This window comes from Dunckerocampus dactyliophorus, chromosome 15 (genome assembly GCF_027744805.1).
Source record: "Dunckerocampus dactyliophorus isolate RoL2022-P2 chromosome 15, RoL_Ddac_1.1, whole genome shotgun sequence".
Classification (NCBI taxonomy): Eukaryota; Metazoa; Chordata; class Actinopteri; order Syngnathiformes; family Syngnathidae; genus Dunckerocampus; species Dunckerocampus dactyliophorus.
The window spans coordinates 14,992,025-15,005,372 of NC_072833.1; the positions used below are offsets into that span (position 1 = coordinate 14,992,025).

A 13,348-nucleotide genomic window follows, 5' to 3' on the forward strand; every position below is an offset into this window, starting at 1 on the left:
GTTTTGCTTATTTGACTAGAAAGGGTGCTCTGCAACAGTGCTCCAAACTGACAACCCAGTCTCTTTCAAAATTAAGTCTTTATTTTGGGTTGTGTTGTGAATAAATCTTAGTAATCTTTAGACAAAATAGACATGATTTCAATTTGCTATTGCTATGGCAACAGAAGGGGGAGAGGTAAAAAAAAAAGGCAAAAGAACTTGAAAACAAGCAGAACGAATACACGTCATTCCAATCTCATATTGGACGCCATTGTTGTGCACACAAAGACTTGACTGTTGAGCGGTTGATCCCCTCCAAAGTCAGCTGAGCTCCTGAGTGAGTGTCACATGACAAGGCCACATAACTGCAAATTTAAAGCATGTGTCTGCAGTTTTTACAGTTTTAGAATTTGCCATCTGCACTGCGACGTTTGAGCTTCTCCGGGTTGTTTGAGGCCATGTGTGAGAAGTCTCTGAAGATGTGCTGGTAGGTCTCATCACCTGGACAACCCAACGAGAGCAACACAACAAGGTCACTGGATGAAAAAAATCCTACAACAGCGGTGCAGTACCGCATTAGTCCGCCAAAGGGCGCTGTCGGATCTAAAACAGAAGCAAAGATGAGCAGAGGAAATAGTGGGGGCCACCAGTAAGTTGAAAATTCCACATAACGTCAGCCATATGTTGAAAAACCGATCATTAGGCGTTTTGACTATTTAAAAAAATGCCCACCAAGAGCTGGATTAATACATAAGGGACAGGTGTCATGTTTTCAAGTCCTTTTAATCCATTTCTGGGATGCCTCAAAGCAGGAAGCGGGCAAGCAAGCATGAAAATATGACATCAAAAGCATGCACATGCACTTTACCTCATAGTTTGCAGCAGGTGAGATCACCTCTTTGTCTCAGGAGTACAAGGACACACAAAGACACAGCAAGTCAAACACTGACCAGCAGGGGTAGGTAGCACAAACGAACGTACAAACATAACAAGGCCTCATGTCTGTGCACAGCGCAGGTACAAGAAGTGTAACACAAGCCTGGCTGCAGTTCCTCAAAGGCTACAACACAAGTACGAGCATGTATGTGTGGTCCTCTTCACAGAAGTAACAAAATAATATTAGCTTGCATAACTATACATCAATGTCCAGTAAGGCCTTCTCTGCTGGCCTAACCATTACCAGAAGCACTGGCCTACATGTCAAACTGAAACTGTAGTATTTGTTCCATTAAATTATATACATTTATTCCCAACAGTCCATTAGCTTCATTTCATAGTCTATTGGCTGCAGTGCTTTGTGTATGTTAAACTTTTTATTTATTTTTTTTTGTCCAGTCAGATTTCAGCTTCCATGTGTTACCGTATCACTTTAATCTGCCCAGAGCCTTCAGAATCAGGAATGATGAAGACTTTTGTTTCACCTATCAGGGCCAGCTTGCAGGCCCCAGTTCTGAATGGTTGATCAGAGGAGAAGTGTTCAACAAGATTAAGTTACGCCCATAATGGCTGATCTCCGGTGAGTAGATGTTTTTATTTTACCTTAAAGGTTTTATATTTTTGTCATGTTATTAGATACATATAGATTGTGAACTGCTTCAGATGATGTTGTACGGTCGACGTTTGTACTCGTCTGATCCTTTAATCACCGGGCCGTGCTATTTATGCTTGTCACATTTGGCTGAGCTCCAATTTTCCATGTACCGGTGGAAATTAGTCACAAACTCAAAGTTATTAGTAGTAATGTTAAGTCAGGCGTATTAGTGACTGTGTATCTGAAGATACGTGGACTCGTATTATTGATAGAACGTTGGCATTACTGCAATCTTATAACCTTAAAATGCCTGAATGGCGCATTGCTAACAACTCTGTTGCTCTGCACAGGTGACCCTGGTTTGAAACCCTGTTCTGGCACATATTTACTATCATTATTGTTCTGTTTTTTGATACTGGCTCTCACAATGTCTCACTGGCCCACTGAAAGCCCAGGTACCAAATGCAACGCTCACCACTGCTATACATACACATTTTACAACATTTTAACAACCGTGCTTATGCAACCTCCTTTACCTGTATATTCACAGTATTTGGTCTTTTTCTGTGTGCATAATGTGTGGAATCCAAAGTGCAACGTGGAAGAATGGATTGTGGCCATGGAAGACTTGTTTAAAGCGATGGAGTGTCTTCATTGGGAACACAAGTAAGTGCATTTTATGCTTTCCCAATGAAAGCGTTTCCCCTTTTTCATCTCAAATGAGACTGCGTTATACTGCATGGCAGACAAATACAGCTACACTGTAAAACCAGTAGAGCAAAACAAAAAGCCCATTCCTGTCAGATTGAGCCTGATTATTAGTTATATATGTTGTCTTATCAGCTAATCATTTTGGCCTCCCAGAGCCCAGCCACTTATGTGTGTCTTTAAACCCTGCAGGCTCATCCTGCTTTGGCCCTGCCCACTCCCTGTCCCAGTTGCCTGCCCCTTTACGAGACCTGATTTTCCAAGTGCCCCGTCCATCTCCTGCATCTCCTTGTTCATCTTGGCGATCCGCAGCCTGAAAAGAAAGGCAAGGAGTCATGAAACCCCCTTTTTAAAAAAAATTATAGATCAATTTGTTGCATGACGCTCACAAAGTGACAATGTCTGCGTTGGCGTTGTCCACTGCAATGGTGATGGGGTCCTTCTGGTTGTTGTCTCTGGCGTTGTAGTCTGCTCCCCGCTTCAGGAAAAGACACACCAACCTGGGGGTTTGCACACACAAGTCACTTCTTGTTAGTTGAAACAATGAAATAAAAAACAACATAAAAGGAATAAAGAGCAAAAAGGCAGTATGTAACGAATAAAGTTGTTAGCCAGTTGTTAGTGCATCTATGTTGGATTGGTTTTAGCCAGTTAACAGAATTAAAAAATATCAAAATGGCCCCCTCCTGGTCTAAACACACAGTGTGAGTGGACAAAGTCTAATTTGTGCTGTAATTGCATATGAAAAATTGCTTATTGATGTGTACCCTGTGTGACCCAGTATGGTGGCATGATGAAGAGGCCCTCTCCCGTTGCCGTCTGCCTGGTTGACGTCAGCGCCGTTCTGTAGCAGGAACTCGCAGGCTGCTAGGGCGTTCTTGTCCGGGAGCATCAAACAAAAAAAAAAACGTTTCAAACATAAAAGTCGTCATTGCGGTTCTGGAGGAGTGTCGCCCTACCACTGACACGGCTTCTATGAGTGGCGTGCGGGACTCCTCAGCCGCTTTGACCCAGTTGACGTTTGCACCATGGGCCAATGCGTCTGCCATGAGTGGGAAGTTCTGCAGGGCGGCTGAGCGGTACAGCAGTGCCCCTGGATGAAGGATACTTAGATCCTCCTCTTGGTCGTTCAAATCTAAGGTCGGAAGTTTTTTACTTTTTGCTTGAAATACTTCTTTGGCGTCAGTGAGTGTGCTGACCTTTGTGGGGGCCTGCGTTGTTCTTTTGGATGTCACTTGGGCCCGTCTCTGAGGAGAGAGAGCACAAATGATGAAGCAGACATCTCATAGCGTCACCTATCACTTCTTATGCTACCTGCAGAACGAGGAAGAGTTGCTCGGCCTGGTTTGGGTTTGAGCGGCGGTCTTGGTGTGTTCCGGTCCTGTGTGGCCGCCCGATTCCTCTTGCCGCTAAAGTGTGTCTGCAAGGGATTTCGGACAGTCTCCGGAAGCTTCTGGATGAACTTCTTCTCCACATATTTGGACTTAATCCAGGCCTCCTTGTCCCCCCTTGAGTCACACACAAGGACACACATGTTTAAGGTGCACTCATGTAAGACGAACAGCAGGACAGGAAGTCAGGAGTCAGTCAGGGCGTGCTGTCACAACACAAAGCTTCTTGCTGTTGTACCTTCTGTACTTCCTGTTCTCTGTGGGAGGAAGTTGTGTCATGTAATCATGTGTGGAGGACACACATGAGTGCAGCGAATCTGATTCAAAATTAAATGAAATGTATTGTCATGCTTTGTCCCTGATCAGGCTTAACCTGCTGGAGACAACATTTCCAACAGTGTTGCTTGGAGCCTGCTGAAACCTCAAAGATGACATTGTAGCGCTTCCTTTATGCTACTGGAAAGTAGGAATATCATACTCAAAGTAACACTACATCAGTGCTTCTCAGTGGGGGGGACACATGGTGAACTAATCAGGGGGGCGTGAGAGGCAGGGAGTACTTTTAATGTTAGTGCAGATCTGCCAATATGTACAAATTTATCGTACTCAACATGCAGTTTGACTCATGCAGTTTGACTCAATAATAAATACATATCATTTTCTCAATAGTATTTCAAATTAAGAGGGGCGTGAAAACATTTGTTCCCTGGGGGGAGACAACAGAAAATAATTGAGAACCACTGCACTACGTCAATAAGAGTGTTGTTGGATGCAGAAACTGGGTGCCGTGTGTACGTGTGTGTACCTGGGACTGGAGGGAAGGGGCTTCTTGAAGGTAATCTCATCAATGCGCGCTTCATAGATCCTGTTGATGACGCTGTTGCCTAATTCACACATCAGCTACATGAGACAATGAGAAATCAGTCCTTCATATACTCTCACTTCCTGTGTGATAATCAGAAGATCTAACCTTAATGAGTTCTGGCTCCCAGGAGTCCAGAGTGAGGGACCGCACTTTGGAGAAATGGACCCCCAGGCTCCTGAACAAGATCATGTCAACTCGGACGCACATTTAGTGTGTGTGTGTGTGTGTGTGTGTGTGTGTGTGTTTGTGCGTGTGTGTACATGCAGTATGTATTTCAGCAAGCATTTTTATTCCAGTATATCTTGTCAAGGGACAATACTATGGAAAGTAAATGTGGATATACTTTAGATTAGTCAGTGTACAGCTTGAATGGCAGTATAGACTTATTTTCCACTGAAATGAGTTACTCTTTCATTAAATGGCTGACAACACAAGTGAGTAGCATGATAATTGTGTCTTGCCTACAGTCAAGCATGGTGGTGGTAACGTTATGGTCGAGGCTGCATGAGTGCTGGCAGTACTGGGGAGCTGCGGTTCAATAAGTGGAAAGATGAATTCATTAAAAACATGTACTGTGACATTGTGAAGCTAAAACTGGGCTGCATGGCAGTTTTCCAACATGAAAAAGAGCCCTAACACACTTCCAAGATGTCAAGTGCCTTGCTGAGGAAACTGAAGGTGAAGGTGATTGAGTGGCCAAGTAAGTCTCCTCGAGACCCGAACCCAATTGAGCACCTGTGGGGGCATCCTCAAGGGAAGGAAGGAGGAGGAGAGGTGTCCAACATCTACCAGCTCCACTAGTGATCTCATCATGGAGGATTGGAATAGGATTCCAGTAACAACAGTGCACCTCTGGTAAATTCCTAGTCCAAGAGATTAAGGAAGTGCGAAATAACAACGCCGCTCACTTAAAATATTCACACCAAGGTCACATTTTGGACATGTGTACTCACTCACTTTTCCCAGTTATTTACTTTCAAGATTTACTATATCACTATAGAATTCATCATTCCCCTCAAGGAACCACAGCTCTCTGGTGCCGTCAGCACTCACACAGACCCACACCATGGCGATACTACCACTATGCTAGACTGTAGTCAAGACACAATTATCTTGCTACTCACTTATGTTGCCAGCTATTATGACAACGATGGCTGTGTGATGACTCCCTTTCAGTGGACAGTAAATACAGTATATACTGTTATAAAACCTTTCTATCTCTATAGTATTGTCCCGTGAGACGATATACTGTAATCAAAAGCTTATATGTATGTGTGTACCTGTGTATTCCTGAACACACAATGCAGAGTGTGATGCCAAGGTTGATGGAGGCCCAGTCCGGACCTGGTGCTCCACAGTCGCAGCACTCCTTGTTCCCCGCAATGTTCTGAACCTCCTCCAGGGCCTTGAAGCCCTCGTTCTCCTGACTGGCCACACCTCCTCCGCCTGGGTAGCTCAATGACATGGAGTTGCTGCGCTGTCGCTGCCACAAACAACAAAATCACATGATGAGACTATTATGTTGAAGTGTGTGTGTGTGTGTGTGTGTTTTCTTACTGGACTGTGCTGGTCATCTCTGCGCTCCTGAAAGGCTGAGGCGATGCTGTTCTGGACGGCTCTGATCCACGCCTGCTGCTGCCTCTCAGAATCGGCCTGCAACAGACAGCTCCTACACACGCACACACACACACACACACACACACACATTGTGGCTTGTTCAGTGGGTCATCATCACTTGCACCATTGTTGAAACTCACTTGGATGGCGAGACCACTTCAAAACAGAAGCGTCGCTCATTCTCAGGGCTGGGCTTGACCGTGCAGAGACGCAAGTCGTCCACCACCACTGTGGGCTGCTCCTGAGAGAGACCACACATTCAAACATGAAGACCACCTAGGCCCTGAAACGCTTCTGCTCATTCTTATTTAGGACCTGACAAATTTTACCTTAAATTTCTTCTGATATACCAGCTGATTTTTTTGAATAGAGAACCAGCGCCTGAGGGAGGGGAAAATGAGATGTTTAGTCTGTCCAAAAAGTCTCAAATCATCTGCACAGACTGGGAGAGAGCAGCACCTGCTCCAGGTCTTGAAGGCGTTGCTGGCTCTCTTGTAGAGGTGGCCCTCCATGGCCACCCCGTTAGTGGCGTCAGGATTGAAGTCCATCATGGAGTCGTCGTAAGAGACATCCTGAAAACATTTCAGTAAGCTCGCATCCTCTTTTTCTGACATGTTTTTCTTTAAAAGTACAAGTTTGAACCTTTTTCTTGATGGCCGCGTGTCTTTGCTCCATGTCACGCTTCTCCCGTGCAGAGTTTAGGACAAACTGCTTGTGCTGTAGACACAGTAAAAGGTCAATACTGTGATTATTTGTTCAGATAGCAATGAGGCAGAAAGAAAATATGTTTGCACAAACGCAACATTCATCTCTTTATCTTCTCCGAACACATAAAAAGATTCTGGCAGTGGTTCAGGAGGTAGTGCAGGTAATCCAGAAACCGGAAGGTTGGTGGATTGTACCCCGCTTCCACCGTACCAGTCACGGTTGTGTCCTTGGACATTTTACCCACCGTACCGCCCACACCAGTGTATACATTTTGGCGGAGGTCGGAGTGGCCATAGGCCCAGGGGCGTATTTAGTCATAAAAAAAAAAAAAAAAAATCAATAATCAATTTTTAGAAGACGTTTGGGGGCCCCTGGGGCCCTAGGCAATTGCCTAGTAAATTACACACAGTGTATTGCCTCATGGTAAGTCCGCCCCTGCGGACAGCCACATCAGTCTACCCCAGGGTAGCTGTGGCTAGATGTAGAATATCACCACCACTTTGGAGTGACTGAATAATGGCTTTAACTGTGAAGCGCTGTGGGTATCTTGAAAGGCACTATATAAATCCAATCCATTATTATATTATTCCTAAGCTTTATCGTCTGCTTCTTCTCCTTCCTGTTTCAGCACGTGTATTACATTCTATCATGTTTGACTCCAACTGACAACTTCATTTCCTGCCTTAAGACACACTGACAAAGCCATCTGAAATATTTCCTGTTGTTGTTCGCCTTTTCCTGTCACACTGTCAGCGTGATGTCATCCTCAGACGTTTATGGCCCCGCCCCCAGCTGGAGGACTAGATATGATTGTCATGGGCAGCACATACAAATAAAAGCGAGCTAAGCAACCTTGTCAAGGGACCAACTATAGAAAGTAAGCTTGGATATACTTTAGAGTAATTCATCTACAACACTAGCCATTATTGTCTAAATAGCTGGCAACACTCCATCACATTTATCTTGGAGGTGTGTTTGGGCTCCTTATGTTGGAAAACTGTCATGCGGCCCAGTCGCAGTACATGTTGGAATTCATGCTTCCCCTCAATGAACCACAGCCCCAGACAGTTATGCTACCACCACTATGCCTGAACACAATTATCTTGCTACTCAGTTATGTTGCCAGCTATTTAGACATTAATGGCTGTCTGTTGAGTCATTTTCAGTGGATAGTAAATCTATACTGCTGTTCACTGACTACTCTAAAATATATAAAAATTGACTTTCTATTGTGTTGTCCCATGACAAAATTGCTTAACTCACTTTTGTATGCGCCAACCATCACAATCCGGTATTGTAATGGTGTAATACATGTAACATTATAACATAACATGTAATATCATCATATTCACTTTGAATATATACATTTTATGCTAACATTTTACCTCTTCGCTCAGTTTTTGTCGATACTGGTCGAGTTGTGCCAGAGACTGGTGGCCGTTTTGGAACAGTTGGGCCTGAGCGTCCATTAGTGACAACATCTGAGAGGATGAGAGTACATGAGTGCACCTTAAAGTATTATTATTAGGAGGAGGTTTCAAGTCAGCTCACTGCCATCAACAGTTCCGTCTTCTTCTTGGCCTCAATGATGTTTATCTGAAACCACATGGCAAAGTTTGGATTCATTCTTAGAAATATTCCTTATGATCCGCTGTCTTCCTCACCTCCAGGACATAGTCCAGGGCGCCGGAGCGGAAGGCCTTGCGAGCGTTGAGCAGCGCGTTGTTGGCCTCCTCCACCTCGTGAGACTTCCCGCGGGGGGCCTGAGCATTCCGCGCCAACGCCCCTTCCAGGGATTCGCTACTGCGCTCGAACTCCTTGCGTGCGTCCTTGAAGCGACGCACATCTCTAGAGAGGAAAAAAAAAAAGATGGCGTTTTCGTGGCTGCTTGGTCTCGGTGGAAGGTCTCTGAGCGGGCACTCAACTCTTTCACAAAGTTCTGGAGCTTCATTTTGACCGACTTCTGGGTGACATCGATCACCTCCTGCAGGGTTAAAATGTCAAAGGTCACGTGTGGCGGTCTAGATTGAGCACAGGCAGCTGATGAGTCACTAGGGGACCACAAACTCACCCCCTGGGCCTCTAACATGAGGGAAAGCTTTTCGGAAAAGGTCTGCAAACACTCCTGTTATAAAAAAAGAGGAAGAAATATCTTAGTCAAATATTTGCATGTTACCATATAGTACACTTGATAGAATTAATACATTGATTTTCTCTGCATGCTACTAACTATTATGCTATATACTATATAGTAGACTTGTAAGATACAATTGAATAATGGCAAATGGAGTTGCCTGCTTGGCTACAGGTCAGAGCTCTAACACGCACGGCAGCTGACCATACAAAAAGGATTGTTTATCCTCGGAGAAGAGTTGTAAACGTCAAAGCATTGTCAAGAGCGGTTTTACGAGTAAGAAACGCCAGATCCGAAGGATGCTGTCAAGCAGCAACTAAGAAGAGGCCATGCGGCCCCACCAAAGCAAAAGAGGTGGATCAAAACAAGACCCCCACCTGTCCACTGCTTAAGTCAGTCCCGCTGATGATGTCAACAAGTCTATCTTGGTGCGCCGTGTTTTCATTACTGCATAAAATTTGAGACCCGAAGGAGTCATTTCTGTCATTCCGATGTCGACATGTTTTGTAGTATTAACTTCATCGTTATCACTAAGTCGCAACATTTTATGTTGTGAGTTGTGAGTATAAACTATTGTAATGTAGCCGGAATGACGACGAGGCAGGATGATTGTGCACAAATCAGCCTTTCGTTGGCGTCTACAAAGCAACACAAGTCAACGTGCAAGCAGTGGCTAGTTTTAGCCTTGATATCGGCTATGTCGAGTCAGTCAGTCTAAGGGAGCGTTGAGAAAAGTGGGTTCCACTGTATTTGTTAGGTAAAATGTGAGGAGAGTCAGGCCTTTCTGCTTCATTCACTGAGATTGTCTCTCCCTTCTTGACTACATATTTTTACTTTTTTGCTTCAATCCGTCACACTGCAAAATAAATGTACGATGGTTCATTGGAAGTTGACAATTCAACAAAGTCTTGATTAGACTAAAACAATCCAATGAGGAGGGTGACTCCGGTCCTTCCAGGATAACTGTCATTGCTTCTACATTCATTAGCAATGACCTCCATCATGGTGTCCCCAGAGCAGTGGTGTCCAAGACCTTGCAGGCCGCTCACAAAGCTCTTGCTGGTCTGGTAGTAGACTCGGCCAGCCTCCAGCATGGCCTGGCATTGTTTCACCAGCTAGGAGATGACAGAGAAGAAATGCTAAATGTTAGGAACTTTGGGAAGGTACATATGTTGAGTGTATTTTTTACAAGAACCACAACCCTGAAATGTCATTCATCAGTCCACTCACTAGTCCAGTTCTGCACTTTGAAATGTTAGCTAGTGTGAAACTTCAGGTGACCTCCGCAGCAGACCCAAAAGAGCTGACCACACGATGGAAAAGCATCACCTGCAGTGACTTCCTGCTTTCCACCCAAAACACTACTCACTTGCATGTGTGTGGGTGTGTGTGTGGTCGAGGGAAGTAGAACATGTGGCTCGTTATGCACAACCCTCACCTTGTCTAACCGTGTCTCTAGTTCGCCCACGTCCACTTGGACGGCCTCGATCTCAGCTCTGAAAAGACACACAGCAAACAAGAAATGTAATACATTTGCATCTCAATAAATTTGAATATCTTTGAAAAGTTAATTTATTCCAGGAGTTTAATTCAAAAAGTGAAATTCTTATATCTCAAGACCCACAAAATGTCATTCCCCATCCTTTAAATATTGAATTTTAAATAGTTTGTATGCTTATTTTTACTTGTACTGACTGTTTGTTAATATTGCTGAATATGTCACTATATATTTATATATATATTTATTTATACAGTAAGTATGTGTGTGCGTGTGTGTGTTTATTTATTTTGCCTCGCTTTCTCTCTTTTGTATAGTGCCCAGAAAGACACCAATTAATAAAATGTACTATTATTGTTATTATAGTCTATAGCTTCACTACACACAGGAATATTTCAAGAATTTATTTCTTTGCTTGAATGGTTCATTTTGTCTTCTTACTGAGTATATGTTTAGTTTCTTATATTCAGACAAGTTTTTTTTAAGATACATAATGACACCGAAACATGTCAAGGTGAAACTAAAATACCTTCAAAAAAATGTCTGAATATAAGAAACTAAATTGTTCATAATGTTGCTTACAGCTGATACAAACCCCAAATTCAGTATGTCGTAAAATTGTAAAAATTGTCAAAAATGTCAGTATTGTAAACTACCGGTGTCACTCTCTAATTAGCAAACGAAAGGCAAAAACTTTCTGAGCATTTAATTGGTCTCTTAGTCTGAACTGAACTGAACTGAAGTCAAATAACTTTTGCACAATATTCTAATTTATTGAGGTCTTGTACGCAGTTCCCCAAAATGCATGACTGTACCACATATATTATATTAATACATTCATTACTATATTTTTAGCACAGCAAGTTGAGCAACATGGGCCATGAAAGATAAGTTTCTTGTTGCCTTTGTGTCAAGACAAGTTGAGAAAGTGAAGTTTCCGTTGTATTTCCTGAATCTCTCAACTCACATCCTGTTCACCTTACCTGGCAACAATAGACTGCACTTTTCACTAACTTTTTCACTCCTGCTTTTTGTCTCCTGCACTGAAGTGTGTTAGTGTCTTCCTCTATGCATGTCTTGAATATTCAACACACACACACACACACACACACTGTGTATGGGGAGGTGTTTCTGGTTTGATGCCAGATGCCAGATCAGCTGCAAGGCAAGACACTGTGACTCAGACCAAGTGGAAAAAAATGGTAGCAGCAAGGCACACCCAAAACCTCTTCTTTTGCCGGCCTGCTTGAATGCTTGCTTGTGACACGAATGGCACTTGCTTTTGCACTTACATGCTTTTGAGGCTGACATGCACATAAAAAACATTCTCACGAGCAAGACATTCTTCTAAAAGTTGACACAGAAGTTTCTCTGTTGTTACTATTCATGTTGTAAGACACAAAAAAATAACAATTATTACTTAATTGCTAACCGCTTCCCATACATGTCTTTTGTCTATTGCAATAAATTTGTAATTGGTCACAGTTGGAATGAAGCGGGTACTACGGCAGGGGTGTCCAACAGTGAGGCCTGGGGTCAATTTGCAGCCTGCCTCTCATTTTTTATTTATAGTACAAATAAAATTAAACAAAATAAAACAGGAAACATGGGAAAAAGCTGAAATGTTGATTTCAATAACTAATAATAACACAGTGATTTGTTTTTATATTAGCCTTTTTACAAAATAAAGAATATATAAAAATCAAAGTGGTCCTGCACCTTTGATTTTCAGTATATGGCTCTTGGTGAAAAAGTTTGGACACCCCATACTAAGGTAGTTAGTACTCCGTAGTAGCCTTATAAAACATACAGGATCAAAGCTAAACGTGGATTTACATATTATCATAATTGTTTTCCACATTTCAACTTATTCATCTTCATTCATTTGAAATGACGATAGTCCAAGTCTTACCTGAAGCGAGGAGAGTCTTTCAAACACTCCTCAAAGTCCACTTTAATAGTCATAATCACCTTCGTTTTGGACCAACAACAACTTTAAAGAAACAACAAATTTTTTTTAACTTTCAGCAGGCTTTGTCATCTTTAGTGTCCGGGATCTTTGACTTTTGATGTGTTCCTAGTCTGTATGATGGAGCTTAGCACACGTTTGGCACGTCATCGGCATCTTTTCCGGACAAAAAAGAGGAAATAAGAATAAATCCACGTATTGATCGGAAAGCCGAACCGAGTCTCACTGCAGCGACGATTGCGGAGGTCTCAAAAGAGACACGTGCACTCTGGCGGACCCAAGCGTCTCTTCCGGGGTAGCGGTCGGTGACTTTAAAGAATCAAAAATATCCCTGATCAAATCGTTGCTTAATGGGCTCATCGTTTGTGTATTTCACTTGAAGGAGTGAGTTTCAGTGCAACACACACACACACACTGGGTGTGTTTTCTTGTCTAGCAACCTGTTTTTCCTCTTACACACACGCACGCATGCACACGCACAACACAGCACAACTTGTGTGGGAAAACAACAAAAAAAAAGCCACACACACTTTCACAGGTTGACGTCACACACTCGGAACCCTGGTGAATCACGTTATAAGTCATGGTATTGTTGCTAATGTCAACACAAGGGAATTAAGCTTGTTTGTTGTTTTCTGTTCCTACAGCCACGAGGGGGAGTGTTTGCGGGGTGTCTGGGCATACTCGCTATGTTAGGCAGTGATGTGCTGGCCACCATTATTATTGCTCAATTTGATACATTTTTCAACGTTAACAAGAGCTAGAGCTCTCCCTGCTGTCCAAAAGCAGTCACTACATTACTTCTGTGTTAATTGACGTCATTTCGACAGTATACTGTTGCTTTTAGCATAAAAAGCTTTATCCTTTTCTTTTATGAAAATAGTAGAATTGGTACATATTGAGCACAGGTAGCGAAGAAACTATTAGTGATTATTGTTGTGACACGTA

The 13,348-nt window shown here is 43.0% G+C and overlaps 1 protein-coding gene across 2 annotated transcripts; it reads right to left on the reverse strand.

Annotated features, from left to right (window-relative positions):
• Positions 1-61: 61 nt before the first annotated feature.
• acap1 (ArfGAP with coiled-coil, ankyrin repeat and PH domains 1) lies at positions 62-12,824 on the reverse strand. Of its 2 annotated transcripts, none has more exons than XR_008573801.1 (23): positions 12,344-12,824; positions 10,372-10,429; positions 9,929-10,048; positions 8,871-8,924; positions 8,725-8,783; positions 8,464-8,647; positions 8,351-8,395; positions 8,185-8,280; positions 6,734-6,808; positions 6,551-6,663; positions 6,421-6,472; positions 6,232-6,332; positions 6,032-6,143; positions 5,755-5,957; positions 4,580-4,649; positions 4,415-4,509; positions 3,533-3,726; positions 3,418-3,465; positions 3,178-3,353; positions 2,986-3,095; positions 2,608-2,718; positions 848-2,531; positions 62-480 (listed from the first exon to the last, which is right to left on the reverse strand). XR_008573801.1 is itself a non-coding variant. In XM_054800131.1 (23 exons), exons 1-23 carry the CDS (start codon positions 12,394-12,396, stop codon positions 383-385), a joined length of 2,289 nt encoding a protein of 762 aa, XP_054656106.1. In that variant the 5' UTR covers positions 12,397-12,824; the 3' UTR covers positions 62-382. The 2 variants fall into 2 exon arrangements, 1 of the variants encoding a protein (XP_054656106.1); XM_054800131.1 differs by having other exon boundaries at positions 2,470-2,531.
• Positions 12,825-13,348: the final 524 nt, after the last annotated feature.